General features: G+C 39.4%; 1 protein-coding gene across 1 annotated transcript in view; it reads left to right on the top strand.

The window, feature by feature from the left end:
• The window catches only part of LOC121622689 (potassium voltage-gated channel subfamily D member 3-like), a 78,925-nt gene extending 56,439 nt beyond the window's left edge, over window positions 1-22,486 (top strand). The window contains exons 2-6 of the mRNA XM_041959599.1: window positions 4,496-4,658; window positions 13,318-13,419; window positions 19,663-19,755; window positions 20,880-21,124; window positions 22,249-22,486. Of these exons, the coding sequence (XP_041815533.1) occupies window positions 4,496-4,658; window positions 13,318-13,419; window positions 19,663-19,755; window positions 20,880-21,124; window positions 22,249-22,486 (841 nt within the window). The remainder of the gene's footprint in view (window positions 1-4,495; window positions 4,659-13,317; window positions 13,420-19,662; window positions 19,756-20,879; window positions 21,125-22,248) is intronic.
• Window positions 22,487-23,162: the final 676 nt, after the last annotated feature.

The following is a 23,162-nucleotide window of genomic DNA, read 5'->3' on the forward strand; positions in this document are numbered from 1 at the left end:
TTGTAATCATTTGCATTTGTTTGATGTGCTTTTAATTTTGCTTTTATATACATTATTTTTCTCTAATTATACAGTTTTTTAGTGTAACAGTATTTACTGGCTGCCTGATTATGAAGCAGTTTCAACTGTAAACTTGTTGACAAATGTGCAATATGAAAAGTTTGTATATTAGTTATTAGTAGGAGTAGTAGTAAGTGGGCTGTGTTGGTGGTGGCATGTGCTTCAGGCGATGGTCAATCAAATACAGTCCAGATCCGTGAGCTGAAAGTTTATCAGATGGTAAAACACCACATAGTCGTTTATAGCGCTGTGAGACATAAGGGCAATAATAATTAAAACTCTTTTGAGGAGCTGGAAAAAACACAGTGTTAGAGGACCTTTTGATTACTAGGTACATTTAAATTTCATAATGAGAAAAAGTGGTTGGTCACAGTAGGTGATCAGGACTGAAAGTGATGGGCTGGCTCCAGAATGAAAGAGAGGTCAGCCTCGTATTTGTGCATCCATAAAAGCAATCGTAACTATGACTACTCATCATGTGCATCAAGTGCTTTGGCAATGATCTCCTTTGAACATCCTGTTTTGACCTAACTCCCTGCAAAGAGCAAAGTTATGAATATTCCACCATATCACAGTTGTAATGATGTTTGACACATCATACTGGGTATGAATTGTCAAACATTAGTACAGCACAGCAGTCAGAGACGCAGCCAGGAGAATGTCATCTCTCATCAACTGACAGACGGTGAGCGGGGCGCACTGTGAAATCATTTGTCTGATTGTCTGGCAGCCAGAAGCAGAAACAATAACAACAAGCCCTGTGGTCAAATCTCGTTAATCTTGTTAATAATTCTTCGTATTTCTGACTCTCTGCCACCTGTGCTTGCAGCACAGATCAGCCTTTTTTCTCCTGTGAGTTTTCCAACAACATGAGAACAAGTTTTCCTCAGTAAAAAAAAGAAAAAGGAGTTTGACTTTGGTGGTTGAAGAGAAACTATTACTGTAACTGCAAACAGGATTAATAACACTGCGATCGATCAAACACGCAGCCCCACCTTTAGTCACTGTTGCTATGTCAGCCAGACTTCATAGTTCACAGTCATAATGGTGAGAATTTACCGGTCGAAATGCGTTGATGTTTTAAATAATGTGTCCTTGATTTCATTCAGAAGTAAGCAAAAGCAGGCTTCTCCAGCCTGCATGACAGCTGTCACTAGCATGTTTGATCCTAGCTAGCTTGCTAATAGTCATTAGCTCTGAGTCGGTTTGAAACTCTGTAAGATGAGTAAAAGCATCTTAAACATGTATTTAATGGCTGCATACATGATATCATGCAAAATGCTGAAGCTAAAACTGCCTTTCATGTTATTTAGAAGACCTGGAAATAACAGCAGCATAGTTTTTGTAGTGCAAAACTAGGGTAGAGCTAGCTAGTGCTAGTATAATGTACAGTACAGTATTATAGGGAAACCTTTGTTCTGACATAACCCTATTAGGATGCCTAGCTCACCAAAAAAACATACTTAGCCAAGCAACTCAGAGACTATGATGGTTTATGCTTAATGTTCAGATTTAGCTGTTTTAGCACTTTTAGCATTCCAAGATGAAAACCTTAAAGGTTAATAAAACATACTGGATGCAGTCCTGAAGGGGGCATTTTCTAACATAAAATAGCATGCAACCCACCTAAAAATGTATATAGTTAATGATATGCTGCAGGATTTGGAAGTCACACATTGCTAGTAGCCTACTAAGCTAGTTAGCCGGACACACCGCTGGATCTTTTACACCTTTGCTTTTGTGTTTTTGGTTTTGGATAACAGTTTAAGACTCTGCAATTATCATTGTTATTATACAATACACCAAGTTGTACATTTATGGGTGAGATTATTTCGCTGCAGGATCAGTTAAAGTAAATCAGTCTCAAAAGAAGTCAAGACAGCGTGTCAGTTTATAGTCTGTTCAACTCATTCGTGTCATTATCATCAACTGTTCTCATGTCTGCATTGCTTAAAAAAAGAATGTGGAAAAAGTAATTTTCAAAGAGGATTTGAGCAACATTACGTCCTTCCCTCTCGCTTGTATTTGTTCAGGCAGAGCAGAAGGCTGGGTTTGTGATAATCCCCCAGCTCTTCAGTTTGTGGGTAGTAAGCAGGAGGTAAGTCTAGCGATTACGGTGCTTTTGAGCATGGAGAGTGGGAGCTTTGGGCCAAAAAAACAATAGTCAGAAAAGTGGAAAGCCAGCACCCACCCACGCCTGGGCAGAGCGCGGCCCTCAAGAGGCACAGTGGTCAACAGTGCATGGGGCTTACCTGTCAAGAGTCTCATTGTGTCGAGAACGCACTGGAGAGGAAACTCAGGAGCCAAACAGCCAGAGAGCAAGAGAAAAAATGGCCTTTTGACGAGTGTTTCAGTGAAAATTTTGCGATCAAAATAAAACCTCTATGCTTGATCAGTTTCTTAAAGTGGCTCTTGAGGAAATCAGTTGGCTAAGCACTTCGGTTACAAGGATAGACCCTTATGCACTCATGTCTCCTCCCTCTTATTATCTTTCTTGTTTTGTAATTACTCTCTTTCTCTCTCGAAAGGGTGCCTATCCTGCACCAGCAAGCATCGCTCCCCATCGTTTCACATCACACACATGCTTAAACTTGATGTCAGCAGACTCTCCAGGGGACTATTTCAGTGTCTTTTCCCGACCACTTACAAGCTCGTCCTAGCAGTGTTTTTAAATCAATTTGTTCCACTACACGCTGTCATGGCCCACAGCTTTGGCCAGCGAGTCAACCTTGGATTCTTCCTGGCCCTCGATCCCACTGGCATGGTTTTGTCATACCCAGTCTGAGCTGCATAGATAGCAGTGGTCCAATCTCTCTACCTCTGCCCACCTTTTACAGAAGCCATTCACCTGTGTAATCGAATTATTGGAAGCCTGAAGGAAGCTGAGAACAACAGCAGTTAAATGGGGAACAAAGAGAAGGAGGGCAAAAGAGACACTATCTGAAATCACTCCCTTATTCACTCATTCAGTGTCACCTACAGAATAGAGCCTTAATAGTTAAAGCTGTTAAGTCATATTTTTGTATTAACAATGGATTCAGTTACCATGTGTATGGAAGAAGGCTTGTGTGTCTTGAAGAACCCACAGAGAATTATCGCTCGACTCTGTAGTTCCTCAGCTTTACATATCATTTCAGTGTCTTTCAGCCCATTGTTTTGTCTTTGAAAATTTTGCCTTGAAATTGACTATTTTGTATCGTCACTGAGATTGTAACAAGTCATTTCTGTAACTTTCGCACTGATCAAATGCAATGAATTGTGTGGTGGGATCAAGCAGCAACCTCCGGGGCTGAAAAATGAAGCCAACGGGGAAGTGCCAAAAAATGCAGCTCCTCAAATGGCCACTTGAGCATGGAAAAGAGTCAGTCCCCACAGATTTGCGCTTTAAAATGCCCAAATATCCAGCAGAAATAAGCATATTTCCAGCCTGGTTCTAAAAACAGTTTTGGTCTCTATAGCTAATTTCGCCATTCATGTGTCAGGGAGTTGAATTTTCATTCAACTCAAATTATATTGAGGCTTAAAGTTATGCATAATCATGGGCGTGGCTGCTTTGAGTGACAGTTAGCCACTAGGTTTCAGCAACCAGGCTTCATTCAGCCTGCTTCAGCTCCACCCACGCGCCACCTCTTTGCCCATTGTTGGATCAGCTGGGAGTTTGGCGGAGTCAGGCACTGCCAAGATGGAGATGGAGCCACAATCACTAAGCTTCACAATGGCTCTTCAGAAACCTATGGGTGACATCATGGAGACTATGTCCATGTTTTATACAGTCTATGGGAGGGATTGTTGGCAAAACAGAAATAAAATGACACAAAGTAAATATCACTGAAACAGGAAGTGCTTTCAGGTGCCGCCAAAGTCAGATCAAGGAACTGCTTCTGAAAGCTTATTCAACTATGGTGGTTGTGTGTGGAAGTGTACCGCTAGTTATGTTTCCATTAAAATTCCATAAGTTTAAGTGAATTTCAGAAATTTCTGTTTTATCTTTGCATTTTTCTTTAAACTACCTTTAAAGAGTGCCAATTGCTTTGATGCCTTGATGCATAAAGGCAATTAATTTGCCTCTTCTGATCCACATAGACTCTGTAGTGTTTTTATCAGCCGCCATTTGAAATCTGGGCCCCCACTGTTATCGCCACTCTTTTTATTCTTCAGTTTTGGACCTTCCTAATGAGTGATAGGTAGCATAAAATTAAAGCATTGTCTGCAGAAGCAGTAGCAGACCGCACAGTGTCAAGGTGTATTCGTCTCTCGTTTGATATGCCAGCTTTTCTTCATCATCAAAAGTGCCAAAGGCTTTTTCAACTGCTACTAAATGCTACTTACTTTTTTCTTGTTTTTCAATTCAGGTTTCATGCCAAGTGTATCCTAAGCCACGTATCTGCCACCACCATGTGTGTGTTTCAACACTCTAATTTCTTCTCATTTCTAGCTACGGAGACATGGTGCCGAAGACAATTGCCGGGAAGATCTTCGGCTCCATCTGCTCCCTGAGTGGTGTGCTTGTGATCGCCCTGCCCGTCCCCGTTATCGTCTCCAACTTCAGTCGGATCTACCACCAGAACCAGAGGGCAGACAAACGCCGCGCCCAGAAGGTAAAAGACAGTGCCTTTAGCCATCCCATCTGCTCCGACACGGAGGGTCCAGGTTTACGTGTGAGTTAAATAATTGTGTTTGTGTTGGAGCGTGTGCGCATACATATCACCTGGCCATTATGAGTGCACGCTCTTGATTTTCAAAAGGCCAGAGTACAACAGGATTATTTAGTTCATGAGAATGAATCGTTGAGTAAAAACACTGAGTGGGTGGATACTAATGGTTGTGCCTGGAAAACCTTTTGAGGATCTTTTTTTTCATATTCAGATGATTTTTAGCATTGACTGGGTTAAAAGATCTTGAGGACATAATAGGGTCTTTTTTTATTAAAAAGGACAGAGGACACGTTTCACAAACTTAAAAAAGGTGAAGGATTGACCCCAATTATGTGTCTGCATTGAAAATCGCTGTCCTTCAACCTACATTATCTTTTCAACACCATCATGCATACATGCTCGCACGCACGCACACACTCACACAGGAAATTTGTTGCCCATTAGACCCACATTATTCATCATCCTTCAATGCATGCGCACACATCACTCCCTATCTCTCTCTGTCTCACACACACTTAAAGTCCAAGCACCAAATGTTGGCTATCCACTCACTACGCTCACCCTGTGGGCTCGACCTTTCTGCGGGTTTAGATAAGACGGCTATTAAGTTAGAGAGCAGCTGCTGATAGCTAATTGAGGAGGGTAAAGTCTGGTTTGAATCCATAGTGATATAAGACTCCTGGGTGGCTGGTTTTCCCATTAATATATTGCTTTGAATTAGCAAAAGTAAAATGGGTTTTTTTCCTTCTTCAAACATAGTGAACGCCTTTACACCTTCACATGCTCCAGTTTGGCTTTTGTCCAGTTAAATAATGAGAAAAATCCTTTTTAGCTATAAGCAATGGCATACGGGGGGTGAATTTCTGTATTTTGCTGGTTTCAAACCAATTGCAATTTCAGTGACAAACCAGCTTCTCTAACATTTCATGCAACTGCTGCACTGTTTCAGAGGAAATAAAATCAAGTAGGTTCAGATGCCATCAAGAAAAAGCATAGTAATGATGGTTATTTTTACAAATGTTTTGACAATATACATGGCGGCATACACATGTGTTTGATGGGGACTGATAATTTACTGATAATGCATTAAGATTATTTTACAAAATCATCGCTGCACTCAAGTAGTGTGACTTGTTATTCTTTATTTTTTTTAGGTCACCTCAAGTGCAGAACAAGTGAAAATGTTGTAAGTCACATTGAAAATAAGACTTCTATTTAAATTGTTCCATAATACTACAACTAAAAGTTGTATTTCGTAACCTTTTCATTGACTTTCGAATACTATTTTGAACTGTTGCCTAGCAACAGTTTCTCACCACAGGAGAGACTGAAGGTGTTGGGAGGACAGACAGACTTAAATGGTAATTCCAGAGCGGCATTAGGTGCTTTTGTGTTTGAACGCCCTTATTATCGGTTGCATTGGACAAAAGTTCCAAATTAATGTAATGTGAAAAAAATATATCTTATTTTGTGCCCATCCACGTTTTTTCTTTGTTAGCACAGATTGGTTTGGGTTTTATAGAGTTTTTTAAAAGTAAAATAATTAGTCATGTAATTACCTTTAACTGCAAATTAAGTAGGCTAATCTCATTACAATATTAAGGAAGTCGAATGAAAATCTGGAATAATTAGTACATCGGAAGTAACTATGCAGGTCAAGTGATTCCAATTTAGCAAACCAAGTGCAGTTCAAGCCGCTCATGTCAGTCTGCCTGAATAAGATTTTAGGAAGCTGATGATTTAAAAAAATTACAATACAACAAGGATGTTAAACTGCTGATTGAGTGCAGGAGTCACACACACATTATATATATATATATATATATATATATATATATATATATATATATATGCAACTTAATTTGCAGTTTAAGGTAATTACGCGACTAATTATTGTACTTTTAAAAAACTCTATACCAATCTGTGCTAACTCTATACCAATCTGTGCTAACAAAGAAAAAAGCTCTGGAGCTTTCTATATATATATATATATATATATATATATATATATATATATATATATATATATATATATATATATATATATATATATATATATATATATATATATATATATATATACGTATATATATATATATATATACGTATATATACGTATATATACATACGTGTATATATATACGTATATATACATACGTGTATATATATACGTATATATATATGTACATACATATATACGTACATATATACGTGTATGTATATATATGTATGTATGTATGTATATATGTATGTATATATGTATATATGTGTATATATGTATGTATATATGTATATATATACGTATGTATATATGTATGTATATACGTATGTATATATGTATGTATATACGTATGTATATATGTATGTATATATGTATATATATACATATATATGTATATATGTATATATATACATATATATGTATATATATATATATATACATATATATATATACATATATATATAAGCAAATTCAGAGCACAAAATACAGCAATAACCTTGTCCAACGCAGTTTCATTTTCTCTCTAGCAGCATTTCTGTTGGTCATTTACTACTCCTTACTATTATTTGGCATGGATATCTTTTGTACGGATATTGAGGATTGCCCCTGAAGGAAACTTTTAATTTTCCTCATTCTTAACAGTAGTTGTAAAGCATGTGTTAGACCACAATGTGACAGTAAAACTCTTCATTAAAACTCATTCTAATGAAGTTCTTTTAGAGTGGCTCCCCTGGCTTATTTATCTCATTAAATTAGTGAGAGGAGAAACTCTGGGACACATACCCTATTTTAAATGAGGAATTGATTTATAAAAGCGTTATTGAGCTATTAAATTAAAAGTAAGAAGAAATTACATTTTATTGCAGCTTTTTTGCTGCAGTCATTGAGGTACAATATCAACATGGTGAAGACCAACTCTGGCCTGATATGTTTGATATATAGGGGCCGTGTCAAGCATTTTTTCCTGAGGCCAGCATACTTTTTGAATTGTTTGCAATGGAAGTGCTTAGCTTCAGTATTTGTTGATAACACAATCTGTGTACTTACATGTATGTAAGGTTAACATGTAATTAACCTTCCTGAACCTACTTCCACAGATATTATGTGTGTCTCAGCTTAAAAACACACCATACCATGGGAAAAAATGCTTTGGTGGACACGGCCACTCAGACTGACTGTAGTCTTCCCAGTATTGTTCATTGAATCAGTCAAGTAAGTAGTTGCAACAGTGAGCGGGTCAAACTGAAGCATGTATTCGAACAGAATAGTATTATTAGCTAAATGTGCACTTACTAGCTGCTCTGGAGCTTTCTATCTTACTCTGTCTCTCTTTCTGTCTCAGTTTTTTCCCTCAGTCATGGAATTGTAGATGTTAAGATTTTAGTTTTCTGAACACTCAAAGGACCTCTCATTGTGTTAGTGTAAACCTGCATTCATTTGTTTTTTCTTCGCCACCTGGGGGCAGCAGAAACAAGCTGTAAACACAACAATGATATATCATCCCTTTTAAGGTCAATATGTTAAACCTGTTGGCAAACAGTTGTTTATTTACCCATCCAGCACATTTGGAGCAACATCATCATCAATATTCACTCACTTTTCCGCTCAAGATTTGGTCTCCACCACCTGGTGAGGGAAATATCTGGCTCTTTAGCTGCTAAATGCTCCACTATGTTCACCAGCTAGTCTCTAACTTTGTCTGTCTGAGGTTTGGTGCATTACCAGAAGCCTCTTGAAATCCAATGCCTGTTCATGCTGAAAACAACACTAAGAGTGAACCAGAACAGTAAAGTTCAATCAGTACAATGATCTGAATGACACTATAAAGCTCATGCGAACTGAAGAGTCTGCGGAAAATAGCCCGAGAGTTTCTCACTATGAGTGATCCCCGTTCACATACAAGTAGACACATGATCCATTTTTAATATAACAATATTGATTACAGATGCTTTAAATGTTGAATTCCAAACAGCTTTTATGTCAACATGGTCAAGAGGTCAGAAAGGCAGTGAAAATTTGAACATCTATTGTTGAAAGTTACAGAATCGTTATGAATGGACCTTGGTGTGAGAATTCACTTTGAACCTCATATACTAGAAACTTCTAAGCGTTCACATCAAAAACATCTCTAAAATAGATTTTTTTAAATTATTAGTATTATTTTTTTTAGAAAACTGTACATAAATAAACTATATAACTTGATTGATCCAAAGGACTTTTTCAGGCACAAAAACATATATAAATTTAAACCAAGCTCTGAATTCTTTGCAATCTTCTTGTTCTTACATATTATGAGTGCTTTGCAAACCCAGCAAAGTAAAGTGCATGTTGTACGGGTAGGTGGTTTGATGGACTGGTCTGTGTAATTTTCTGTTCTTACATTGTGTTTATCTGGTGAATGTCCACAACTATAAAAGGTTACCAAGACATTTACTATGCACCTGTAAGCTGTTTTTCATCAGTGCACAGAAATAACCATACATGCTCTCTGTTTTCCCTATTGTATGAGTTTGAGAACGAAAGGAGAAGGAAACAACAGAGAAAAAGAGGGAAACGAGGCGATCTGTTATATATTAACCCTGTTCGTCAGCTCCTTCTATTACTCCATCTCTCCTGGCCTTCACTTCCTCTCTAGGTCTCATTCGTCTTCATTCTTATCTAACAACAGGCTGCTCCAGGCTCCCATTACAATTATGTAGTCATCTGGGGATTTGACTTTACAAAAAGGTCCTCTCATGTACCCATTGTAGCTTCACAGTCAGAAAATAGAAATGGAGACTCTAAATTGGATTTAATGATAGTCGTTCCCTACTAACTACAGTCGTGTGTGTGGGGGGCCTTTGTGTAGAGTTCAATGTCTCCTCACCCAGAGGGCACAGGAAACAACTCCTAATACTAATGTGCCTAATTCCCTGATAGGTTGAAAAGAAAACTTCCCCAGGAGAAGAAGACAGGTTTCTTTTATTCCTGCACAACTCAGCGGTGCAGCATCAACAGAGTGTCTGTGAGTGTCGAGGCAGTAAATGGACTGAGGTCATCCCAGTAATGGGACAGCAAAGTCAAGTGGAGCCACACTTAGAGATGGCAGGTTGTCGAGGATTAAAAAAAAATAGACCCAAGACCGGAGACGTGAGGGCAAAAACAAGACGACAGCAAGAGCGCAAGAGAAAAAAAAAAAAGCAGGAGGTGGGACAAGAACACAAAGGAGACGGTCAGAGGAAGCAGAAAGTCTGAAGGAGAGAAGCTGATTGGGAAAAGAAAAATAAAAGAGGAAACAGTCTGGGTGTGCAGTAGTTTCAAGGCTCACTTGTCTTAAAGTGAACATTTCATGCCTTTTTCCCTGGACTGCTGCAGTCTGACTGTCAGACAGTCTGTGGGTGGTAATGTTGGAGCATATAGGCTTGATTTCCTCAGTCAACCAAGACCACGGATGGGGAAAAAAAAAAGTAAAATCACAAGAATCCATCATCACAGACAGAGTGGACAGAGTGTTCAGGAGGCCCATTTGGACTGTCTCAGAACAGGCTGTAATTTTAGCATAATTTACGTTAAAGAAGTTCTCCAGCCATGAAATGCTTCCTCTCTGCCCTCAACTGATGTCCAAAAGCTGCTCAAAACTCATCAGTCACACATAATTGCGCTTGACATATTTTTTTCATTACTATAAACATGTAGTTTATTTTAGTCAATCCCACATACAGCATGCTGCTGCTGTGAATACTTGGTAGTGCACCAAATGTAAATTAAATGAATATTAATTCACTGCTAAAAAAATAATGCACTTCACTCCTGCCGGAGCAATGTTTACTAAATACTACAGAGCCAGTTGTTCATAGCCTGTTTTTAAAGGGGAACTCTACTAATTTTACACATAAAAGGTAAAATGAATCATCCACTCATGCTGGGGGCGTTCTAATGATGTCATCAGGGTCGGGCAAGGAGTCTACAAATTTATTAGAGAAAGCTGCTGATTTGTGGCCATTCTGACGGACAAACGTACAATTACTGGATAATTTAACAGAAAAAGGACAGAAATACTGTACCTTCCATCTGTTTTCTCTCCCTTTTGTGATGGATCAAGCTTCATCAGGGGTGTTTTTTTTTTTTTTTTTTAAATCAAGCGTTAGCTTTAAAGTAGCCTCATAAGGGCCCCGGCTACATTGATCCATCACAGAACAGAGAGGAAGTGGACAAAAGATTTTTCTGTGCATTCGTTTTTAAATTAGAACCTGTAATGGTGTGTTTCTCTCTCTCTCTGTCGTTTTTCAGACACTTTTCTTGTACTTCATCATGTGAGCTATACAAGGCGTGGCCTTAGGAGACGTTGACACAATGTGTGCCGTGCATCATAACATAGACCCGACTACCCCATGATGAAACTTGTTGGCAACTATTCTTAGGATCGATCTGATCGATTAGTTGTTGCAGCACTTGTGACCTTATACTTCTGTCTTAAAACTTGACCAAGCTTGAGTTGCTCACACGTCTGGACTCCAAAACATATGAGAATTTCATCACTTGAGGTTCCCCAGACAACCATTTGGGTTCAGCGGACCGTCAGAGAAGGCTAAATACTCAGAACTACATCAGTGCAACCAATTGCAGTGCTCTTGCACTTGCAGTTATTCTTTAATATTTTTTTCTCTTTCTTTTGTGTCAAGTAGAGCTTTTGATCAATAAAAAAAGCAGCCAGCACACGACAGGGCTTTCTCTTTCAAACTCATTCACTCGAAGCTACTTAGAAAGAAGGGCTGTCTCTTTTTTCCTCCCTCTTTCTCCTCGTTTCACACACTGTACACGTACATACACAGTCATCATTATTACATCTCCGTCTCCAGCATTCCTCACACCTTCGCAGGAATCTAGTCTGACGGACAAATTCGGAAGCATCCAAACTAATTCCATTACTTTTGATTTGCGTCTGGGAGGCAGATATTGCTCTGCCTCATCCCTGTTTCTGAAATGCATTTATCGGGGAGAGAGAGCAGCTAGACAAGGTTAAAGAAATCCCTAACCTTACGTGTCCAGAAGCACTTGAGGCAGCTTTATATTGTATAGAGTCATCCTACAGTAATATCCTCTTCATTTTAAGAAATTCCCAATAGGATTTCTCTCTCATTTCCTATCTGTCTCTCTCTGCCTGCTTCGCTGTGCTCAGTTATCACATCTCTCTTTTGGAGGATTTATCACATTTATCTGTCCGCTACACCTAATGGTAGACAGGGGGGAGGATGTAAGTGCAAAAAGTTAAACACAAGATTGACTTTTCATTCATCATTTTAATGGGGAGAGTGGAATAAACATTCTCCATTGTTTATTTGGATCCTCATTAGCTTCCACAAAGTGGTTTCTGCTTTTACTGGGGTCGACATAAATCCATGGTAAAAGTACACAGTAATTTAGAATGACACAGGATCAATGGAACAAGAAAAGGCAGAACAAGTCAAATACGAGCATCAGAAAATACAAGCATGGATTTTACAGATGAAAAATCATTTGAGTCGCAGAAAATGATATTAAATCACATCCAATTTTATTAATTAATCTATTTTTGTTCAGAAGATTTCTGTTTCTGTTCTATACTATATATGGCCAAAAATATTTGGACGCCCCTGTCCTCATTAGGTTACAAATAGCAATTATTTTCATGCTTAATTCAGTTGGTTGTTTTGTCTAATAAATGTAAGAAAATATTGATTAAAATCTGCCACAAGTTTCTAAATCCCAAGATGACGTCGTCAGACTTCGTTCTGTGCGACCCACAACCCAAAACTCAAAGATATTCAGTTCCCTGAAACATACGTACAAAGAATAGCAAAAAATCTTCACATTGTAAGAGCAAGAACCAGAGAACATATGTGTATGCATATACAGTAATGTACATATAATGATGTGGATTCTTGCTTGAAAATGTTTTAAATAATAAATCAATTTATTATTTTAATGTTCTGTTGGGAGACTAATTGATTACTGGAATTGCCATTTCAGCTGCAGCCCTCCTTGGTCTGGGGATGTTTTTCATGGCTTGGCTCGGCCCCTTACAAAATAAGCCAAATCCTGTGATGTTTTTCCCAACAGTTTGGGGAAATGCCCTTGGTTACAAACAGCGTCCATAAGAAATAGTTTTTTTCCCAGTTTCATTTGGAATAACTTGACTGATCTGCACAGAGCCCTGACCTCAACCCCATACAACAGCATTTGGGATGAATTGGAGCAAGGTTGCGAGCAAGGCCAAACATCGCTGCTGCTCTTTTGGCTGAATGGGAGCAAAATGCTGTGGAATGAAGCATTGATGAAGCATTTTAACGCCCATGGTTTATGGAATGAAATGTTGGAACAGTTACACATGGGTATATTATTTGGGTGTCCACATACTTGTGGCCATATAATTCAGACAGAATAAGATCTGAAGAGTTCTGTTGTCATCTATGAAAAATCTGAAATTATGGGGGTAAAAGCAATACAGTTGTAGCTGTGAAAATTACTACAGAGCTTGAGTGATGAGTTGCCAGATTCTCACCATTAAACAAAGCATTAGTCATCTTGTGTTACCTCCCGCCCACCCTGTCTGATGCTGTGACCTCTTCTTCCCACGCCCAGAAAGCCAGACTGGCCAGGATAAGAATATCCAAGTCCGGCAGCGCCAACGCCTTCATCCAAAGCAAACGCAACGGACTGCTCAACGAACTGCTGGAGCTGACGGTGAGAAAGACCTCTGACCCTCTTAACACTGAACTGGGCGCAATGATTACTGTCTTTTCAAATGTGTTCATTAAAAATGACAGGAAATATCAGCAGATTATAATTCAGCATGAGAGATTAATCATATTGTTTCTTGTCAAACATCTCACTACTAATTATTTCAGTTCAGTGCAACTCAATATCAGCAGCATACACGCGCACACGCACACACACACACACAGCTATCTACACATACACAAAATGACAAACAATTACTGCCATAATTAACCAAAGGACAATTTAGAAGTCATTTAGAGGCTATAAAAGAGCAGCAGAAGTTGGAGTCATTACATTCTTGTTGTTATACAGGGCAGGGGTGATAGCAGAGGAGTAATGCCAATAATCCTCCATGCGGGAGTAATCAGTGTAATCACACAAAGTACTTTACTTAGTTGTCTTTCAGTCCTAAACTTGATTTAATCCATGACTGTAAAACTGGCCAAAAACAGTTTTTTTTTTTATTTATTTGCTTGTTGTGTTGCTATTGGTGATAATTAGATGGTTAGTGCATTAAAAGAGGCTGCAGCGAACTTCAAAACTGGACCAGTGAGCAATGAGACAATGGACAACACTTAAATCTCACACTCACCTAAACTCCTCTCCCTGCAAAGGTACGAAATGTTTCTGTCTTTCCTCCTCTTTTAAAGCAATAAGCCCCAAGAGGCTGTAGTTTGCAGTGATTTGGGTGTTGTTTGGGTTAAAACCCCCTTAGCTGTTCTAAAATCACAACAAACCACACTGTCTTAAAGCTTATTGCTTTTATAAAACAGTTACTACATATACCTGGCAAGGTTTCATGAAATAAACACACAGCCACCCAAAAAATGTGGTTTTACAGAGACATTTAGCAGTATCATTAAGCAACACACAGACGCAGTGGGAAGCATGCTTTACAGATGATTGTAATTCTTAACATTTATCTGGATTTTGCCATTAACTGTGCAATTGTTGAGTAGTATTCACTCATGGTAGCACTTCTCTTTACTGGTACAAGAGTGTTTAATTCTGGCCAGGTGTGTTTTAATTGTGCGATTCCAGAGGTAAAGATATTGCTCTGGCATCTTCTGTCGTAGTTTGGGCACCAGAAAGTAAAGCTTAGCTTAGCTGCTGAAACCAGTTGTTAACAGAACACTGACATATTATCACCTTACAAAGTTGATATGGTGGACTTGTTAGCAAACAGTTGCCTGTTTATACATCCATAAGACAGAAAGCAAAATTAGCATTTATTTAAAGTCAGGTTTCTGTCGACCACGAGTGTAATTCTGTAAGTGTATTAGTCATTCTCCTTTTAGCTCTGTTTTTGGTCTCCACCAACTCCTGTGGGAAATATCTGTTTCTCTACCTGCTAAATGCTCTGCTATCTTCACCAGCTTATCGCTAATGTTGTCTGCTATTTGGTGCTAAGCAGCTTTCATACATATGTTATAGTTGCCTTAAAGGGGTTAAGGGATTAAGTGTGCCTTTTTCAGAACTTGTACTTCATCATGTGAGCTATACAAGGCGTGGCCTTAGGAGACGTTGACACAATGTGTGCCGTGCATCATAACATAGACCCGACTACCCCATGATGAAACTTGTTGGCAACTATTCTTAGGATCGATCTGATCGATTAGTTGTTGCAGCACTTGTGACCTTATACTTCTGTCTTAAAACTTGACCAAGCTTGAGTTGCTCACACGTCTGGACTCCAAAACATATGAGAATTTCATCACTTGAGGTTCCCCAGACAACCATTTGGGTTCAGCGGACCGTCAGAGAATGTGGTTTTACAGAGACATTTAGCAGTATCATTAAGCAACACACAGACGCAGTGGGAAGCATGCTTTACAGATGATTGTAATTCTTAACATTTATCTGGATTTTGCCATTAACTGTGCAATTGTTGAGTAGTATTCACTCATGGTAGCACTTCTCTTTACTGGTACAAGAGTGTTTAATTCTGGCCAGGTGTGTTTTAATTGTGCGATTCCAGAGGTAAAGATATTGCTCTGGCATCTTCTGTCGTAGTTTGGGCACCAGAAAGTAAAGCTTAGCTTAGCTGCTGAAACCAGTTGTTAACAGAACACTGACATATTATCACCTTACAAAGTTGATATGGTGGACTTGTTAGCAAACAGTTGCCTGTTTATACATCCATAAGACAGAAAGCAACATTAGCATTTATTTAAAGTCAGGTTTCTGTCGACCACGAGTGTAATTCTGTAAGTGTATTAGTCATTCTCCTTTTAGCTCTGTTTTTGATCTCCACCAACTCCTGTGGGAAATATCTGTTTCTCTACCTGCTAAATGCTCTGCTATCTTCACCAGCTTATCGCTAATGTTGTCTGCTATTTGGTGCTAAGCAGCTTTCATACATATGTTATAGTTGCCTTAAAGGGGTTAAGGGATTAAGTGTGCCTTTTCAGAATTTGATTAGAACCAAAAGTATAGAAGTATAGAAAGATGTAAAGCATTGAACCAAAGTAACTTTAGGGTATTTTTAACTTTGGACCGAGCCAGACTAGCTGTTTCCCCCTGCTTTCAGGTTCTACGCCAAGCTAAGCTAACCACCTGACCATATTTGGAGGAGAGGGTGGAGCTGGGGACGATACACATTGCAAAGCCTCTATAGCAATGTGCTAAAATTGAGGGTAATTTTCTCACAAGCTTACATACAATTGGACTTATTTTTAAGACTTTAGAAAAACTGCAGGTTTAAGGCACTTGAGCATTGCTTTGCTTCACTTTTTAGACCTAGACGCTCTGTACTTAATATACTAATAATATATAACATAACGGTCCACCATATTTATAGTTGCTATAGTCTACTTTGTCACTACTTTACAGTGGCTTCCACCTTCAGCAAACCAATCACTGCTGGTTGACATAAAATGAATTATGACCTGTGCACCAGCATGGGAATGTCACCACAGACCCCAGATTTAAAAACTCTGGTAAAACTGCGAAATTACCTGTTGGTGATGGGCTTAATTGCCTATTGTTCCTCGTTTGGCAAGGGCTTGAATGTAACGGTCGGCCATTTATATGCAAAAGTATCACACTCCACTTTTAAAATGTCTAACTACTCATTCAAATTGCACGTCCTTCTTTTTATGACCACTTGCAGACGTCAGCCGACTTTCTACTTTTTATAGCAAGCGTCCACCACCATGTTTTCCTCCACTTTTTTAACTTGTCATCACCGTGGAAAAATGTGTTTGGTAATGCATGAGCAAATTGCCTATATCCCTCCCATGTAGTCTATCACTCTTGCTTTCAGTGACACACTCCCCTTCTTGCAGATGGCTACTAAAATCCATTTGGATCTAATCGAGTCCAGTGTGAAAGCTCATGGGTGTCTGGAAGTGGTTAGAATTATCATATAAATGCCATCTGTGAGTGCTGAGCGACCCCCATCCCTCTGCATGTGTGTGATGAGGCTGCCAGAGTCCTGGTGCATCAAATTACAGTGGTGTCACTGCTGTCAGTCAGTCGCTGCATGAGTCTGGGGTGGGAGTGAGTGGGGATATACGACAAAATGACTGGTTCTCTCATAGCCCATAGTTAGATTAGAGGTTCTGGTCTGCCGGTCTTTTCAGTTTTCCCTAAAGGCTTTTTAATCCATTTGACAGACATTTATTTGTTTGCCAGATCACAGGCTCATTACCATAGAGGGTGATTTATCGATAATCCTGTAAAGGTTTATGATAACTTTGCATAGAAAGACTTTACAGCTGTATCGCTTTGGGGCGTCATTTACTTAATTTTTCACTTTTGAGTGACAGGATCGCTTCTGGTTTAAATCAAACGGGTCTGGTGTAGTGCTCATTGACAACAGACAGCAGAACCAATCCGATCTTTGTCGGGAAGGAGCAACGGATTCACAATCATGTTCCCGTGCCAATAGTCCGAAAACATGGCAACAGACAAGTTGGCACAAAACTGGCAACAAATGCAGATGAGATCAGTTCAGCTACATGTGTTTTAGGAACGGGCAATATAGATAAAATCCTCTATCACAGTTTATGTCTTATTATATTGACATATCAAAGTTCTGAATATTGTGAAGTAGTGAATTTCCTGGAAAATCAATTGACATACTGCTGATGGATAAAGTGACCAGACGGCCAGTTATCTGCCTTCAACAAGCACAGCAAATTAAACGTCTGACAAATAAAAGTTATTTACCACATTAATGCAGAAACCATATAAAAATCCAATATAACCATAAAGCAGCTCTGCTCATTGAATTGCAACATTGCCAGAAACAGCACAACGTGGCATATATCTCATATATAGCTCATATATATATCACAATATCGCCCCTAATGGATGGTTGTAAACTGACTTATACAAAGTAACAGATCTTGAATCGAATGACTGAAGCAGCAAGTCAGCCTTGACTATCAAGCCAGCATTTTCTTGTCTTTTGTAACCGCAGCAGGTGTCCACAGCAACTAGTGTTGGACATAAAGACATACATGTGTCATGAGACAATAGAGATATGGAGACCATAGGAGATTTTTCTACAGTATGTCTGGTATACAGAGGCTTCCTATTGTTTCTTATTGCAGGCAATGTTGCAAACCAGTGAGCAGAGCTGATTCATGTCGATACTGGAGTTTACAGAGCACATTTAGATTAACGACATCCATCTGAAGAATAACACTGATACAGGACTGCATGCTACATATCACAGTTCTGTTTGAATGTCAATTCACTCACAAGTCCGCTCAGAAAATGTGTTTTTAGAAAGGATGTAGAAAACTCACAGAAAGGAAGAAAATCCATGAAGTACAGTTAACATGAATAAAGTAACATATGCGATGTATTTCTTACAATAAAGAAGGGTCTCCTCGATTTAGGTCGATACAAGCCATGTAAAGTCAAAGATGGGGGGTCTGTGAGTGAAATTTCCAAGCTCTGGAGATTGTGACATGGTCCTGAATATAGGCTATTTGATGACGTACCTTGATTTATCAGGTATTTCATTCCCTGGGCGAGCCAAAATTAGACGGCCCCATCTGGTAATTTGGCACTAATATAAGAAAAAAAATAGAAATTTCAGAAATATGTCTGTCACGATTCATAACCATAATACAGTGTGGAATTACACATACCATGATAGATTTTCTCCGCATCACCTGCTCCCTTACTCCTCAAGTAAACTGATTTCTCTTTTCACATATTAAGATAATAAGAGAAGAAAAACTTTTTCAGAGTCATATTTCAGACAGACTTTTTTCTTTACATGAAAAGAACTCCTGACACAGGTCTCAGTGTGTTGCTATGGAGTGCCTTTGATAGGACCTCCTCCATAGGGAAAATCCACACATTGAGACATCAGAAGGCGTATTCTCGTGCCCACGTCGCTGTATTGTTCATGTGTCTGGAATCTGAATGAGAGTCCTTGGGCTGGATCGCCACCCACCCAAATCCTTTGAGTAACAATGTGCACTGTGGGGGGAGAATTAATTTGTTTTCAGTTTTCATGTTTTTTTGGCAATTGTGATTACTTTGAGACTAAGCTATATTTGAGCCTGAGCTTTGAAACCAAGTCCTGCTTGGAGAAATACCAAAAAAACGGTTCCATAAGTTTCTTTTTCTGTTTTTCTTGTTTTTCCTCTTTCTGAAGCTTCATACATCAATAACTGTTCAGCTGCCTGGAACATCACATAACACCCAGTGGTACCTATTTAGATAGTTAAGCAATGGAGCTGGCAGCAACATGGTTTTAGAATTTATATTTTATTAGTTCAATAAGCTGCGGGGTGGGGGGAGTCTTTTTGCAATCTGCTTACACAAGGAACCAAACCAAAGGCAATAACAGTATTAATGCCTCAAAAGATGCGCAATGGAGACAATTAATCATAAACAAATCACTTGCCAAGGCTGACGGATCAGTCCACAGCGAGCAGAACTGCGGTCCATTATGTAACTAAATGGCTAGTCAGTTATTTGAAAGTAAACAGCAGGAGTTGTTGGCTACCTGCTCATAAACACAATGAAATGAACAAGCGTGAACTAAAATAGTTCAGTTTAAAACGGGCGACACGAAGCAGAACACGTCACTGATGACAAAGTTCGCATCAAAGAGTCCTTTCAGCACCAGAGCCGCTAATGAGTGACAAGGATGCACCAACAATGTAATCTGTCAACATTCATCAAGTGTGTGTGTGTGTGTGTGTTTTGTGTGTGTGTGTGTGTGTGTTGCTTATTAAGGATACAGAAGAGGATGAGCAGAAGCTGGCTAAGTCCTTCTCTCTGTTAGAGATCCAACACCACCACCTACTGCACTGTCTGGAGAAAACCACTGTGGGTACACTTCTCTTTGATTCCATCTCTTTTAGCCTTAAAAATCCACCACTTACTGCACATTAACCCCTTGACGCCTGAATTTATTTAGAATTATATTAAAAAATGAATTCTTTGTGTTTTTGCTTTCAAATTGATCCTAAATTAAGAGGAGTTTGTTTATTTTTCTGTAGCTTATATAATATATATAAATTTAGGTAGGTTCACCACCTAGAATAGGGTTCAAACAAACAGTATATGTCCACTTTTTTCAATGCTTGAATGCAGTAAAAACATCTTTTTTGTGTATTCAAAATTCATTTATTTCATCAAAACAGCCACAAAATTGGCTTACAACCATTACATTGTAACAACAATTAGAACAGGGGGTTCTTTCACCGACCGGTCCGTCAAGAAACCAGTGCTTGCAAAAGGTTCCTAGGTGTGTGTTGAATATGCACAAACTGGCATCAGAGGAATGCATGTGCAATTCTGCTGCAATGTGGATTAAAGCGGTATGATGCAAATTCGCGACAATCTGCGTTAAGGGGTTAATGAAGCTGATAAGACTGAAGACGTATTGTATTATGATAACATTTAAAGCCAGGGAAATAAAGGAGGAAGAAACGGTTTGGTGCCGGCAACCACAAGATAAACACGCAATCAGAAAAAGTGTTGGTGGTATAGAAACTGAACACTCAACCCGCAAAACTGTGACAATTACGTATTTCATTTGCTTTTTTTCTCCATTGCTTACATTATTTCCTATGTGTCCTCTCTGTGGTATTTTGCATATATTTTTATGACATTTGAACCTGTACATTGATTGTTGAGGTGGCTTGTTTTACACACCTGTATGCCACCATGAAGCGTTACACAAACACTGTGGGTGTACAGTTAAACCTCCAGGGAGTTAATCCCGAGTCTGCACGCAGTGATTTGGATGTTCTGTTAGTCAGCGTAATCTTTTAAAGTGTACAGTTTGATTTGCAGAAGGCTTTGATGTCAAAAAAAACATAGATCTGTGTACAACGTTGACACTGAATCCGCTCTCCAGTCAGCGGATACATTAACTGGGCCGTGTGTGAGAGTTGGTGAGTGATCCCTCCCTCTATTCAAACCACCTTCCCGTTTCTTCTCTCCAGGCTCATGAGTTTGTGGACGAGCAGATGTACGAGCAGAACTGTTTAGAAACGGCGCTCCAGACTTATCAGTCGCGCAGCCCCTCCATATCCAGCCACCACAGCTCTGTGGGTACCTGCTGTGGCCGCAGGGTGAAGAGAAACACTCCTCTGCCCAATGCCAGCCTGCCCTCCACCCACCAGGGCCCCCTGCAGGAGCTCAGTGCCATCCACATACAGTGTGGTGACCCACCGTCACACACCGCCAGGTAAAACTAAGGGACAGCAGAAATGCTGTTTTATTTGCACAGATTTTGAGAGGCTGTATCCTCTTCTGTGCACTTTATTAGCAGTGTGTCTTTTCCAGAAACAGTCTGGATATACAGCAGTATTTTTCATTTTGGTAGAAAGAAGAAATTTGAGGGAGAGTATTCATCTGCTTGTCTATTCTCCTCTGAATGAGTAAAAGATGAAATACATTTAAACAAGATACCGAGATCCCTCTACAAGACACACGTCAGCATACCTCTTGACTCGAGGTCACTCAAAGTACGAACGCCATTTCATGGGGGTCTTCCGCAGTTGTTTGGATTATTATCGGGAATTAATCACATGTACACAGATTGATCAGAAATTACAGCAGAACAGAGACAGCATGCTGTCAGCAGAGCAGCAGTTATTTTTAATTGGATGTAATTAACTCAGGTACACGATGACATCTATATAACTTCCTGTATTAAACTTTTTTTTAATTAAATTACATTTATTGGATTATGATATGTTGCCTGATTTTACATTTATAATAGTTTATAATATTAAGAACAGGTAAATATAAGTCAATTAATAACTATAACAAACAGCAACTCTATAGGGACATCTAAGCTTCATAATATGCAGGAACAGAGTAAATATTGGAATATTTGTCCTGCAAAGTTGTTTAGTGTTGCTAACGGCTCAAATTTGATTAATTCATGGAATAGTCTGTGGCCTTTTATGTGCTTCATCTTAAAGACGGTATTATCTCAAACTTTAGTCAATGCAAGGTCAAGAATTTGGAAGTGACTGGCTGTTGTGTTCACTGACTCTGCACATAGTCTGGTTAGAAGTACATTATACATGCAGCTGTACAACCCTGATCCCAAAAAAAGTTAAAACGCTGTATAAAACATAAATAACACAGATTGTGATAACTTGCTAATACTTTTTGACGTTTAGTCAAGTGTGAAAGATGTTACTACCTGGGCTCAGGACGTAAAGCTGTTGTCAGTTTGTTAAACACAGTTTGTTTACCGGTGATTGCTGTCTGTGTTTATTTACATTTCACACAGTGTACCAACTGTGTTGGACTCGAGGTTGTAGGTAGTCTCTCTCTCTCTCTCTTTTCTCTCTCCAGTCGTTCGAACCTCAACCTGAAAACCGATAACAGCGGCAGGATCAACTGCAAAGGCGGCCGGTTCACGACAGCCATCATCAGCCTCCCGACGCCCCCGGCTTTGACCCCTGATGGGGATGGCCTCCACGGGCCCCCGCAGAGGAGGCCGCCCCCTCCCCCGGGACATCCCGCGACTCCGAGCATCCAGACCACAACAAGCTCAGCTGGCACCAACATCGTCAAAGTCTCTGCTCTGTGACTGTCTGGCTGATGGATGTAAGTCAACCCAGCAGGAGGAAAGAAATGAGGAAGAGGAGGAGGAGGAGGAGGAGGAGGAGGCGGCGAAGCAGGTCACACTACCTTTAAGGACGCACCATGTCCCGTCCCACAGGGTCCACAGGAAGAGCGCTGTTCTCCAGAGGAGTCACCAGTTGGCGTTTTAGAGAAGACAGATGATGTGGAGACATTTCTGAGGTAGAGGATTGTAGATATGTGAACCGAGAGTCACGCACTCGTCATGTCGTGTTTTCACTGTAGATACGGACAGAATCGCTGCATTTCTAATAGTTTCTAACAGCAGTACAGGTGTTTTACAGCAGGTACTGTGAAAAAAGATCGAAAGACATTGTGCAATTAGCATATCACATGCCACAAACTGACAGTACATTTAAAGTGAATTCACAGTGAAATAGTGACAGGGAGCTTTTGTTGACTTTAAATTAAAAGAAGAAGAAAAGTGTTGACTGTGTTTACTTGAATTTTACTGGTCTTGTTTGTGTTGTGTGTTGTTCGTCTTGAGTATTTTGAGGAAAAAAAACGATTGATCATCATTTGAAGAATCACCGCACCGTTGCTCCTAATATCGTATCACTGAAACGTGAGTTTGATCTGTGTGAGACTGAAAAGAGTCTTTTCGTTTGTTTTACATACCAAAT

Source organism: Chelmon rostratus, chromosome 2 (assembly GCF_017976325.1).
Source record: "Chelmon rostratus isolate fCheRos1 chromosome 2, fCheRos1.pri, whole genome shotgun sequence".
Classification (NCBI taxonomy): Eukaryota; Metazoa; Chordata; class Actinopteri; order Chaetodontiformes; family Chaetodontidae; genus Chelmon; species Chelmon rostratus.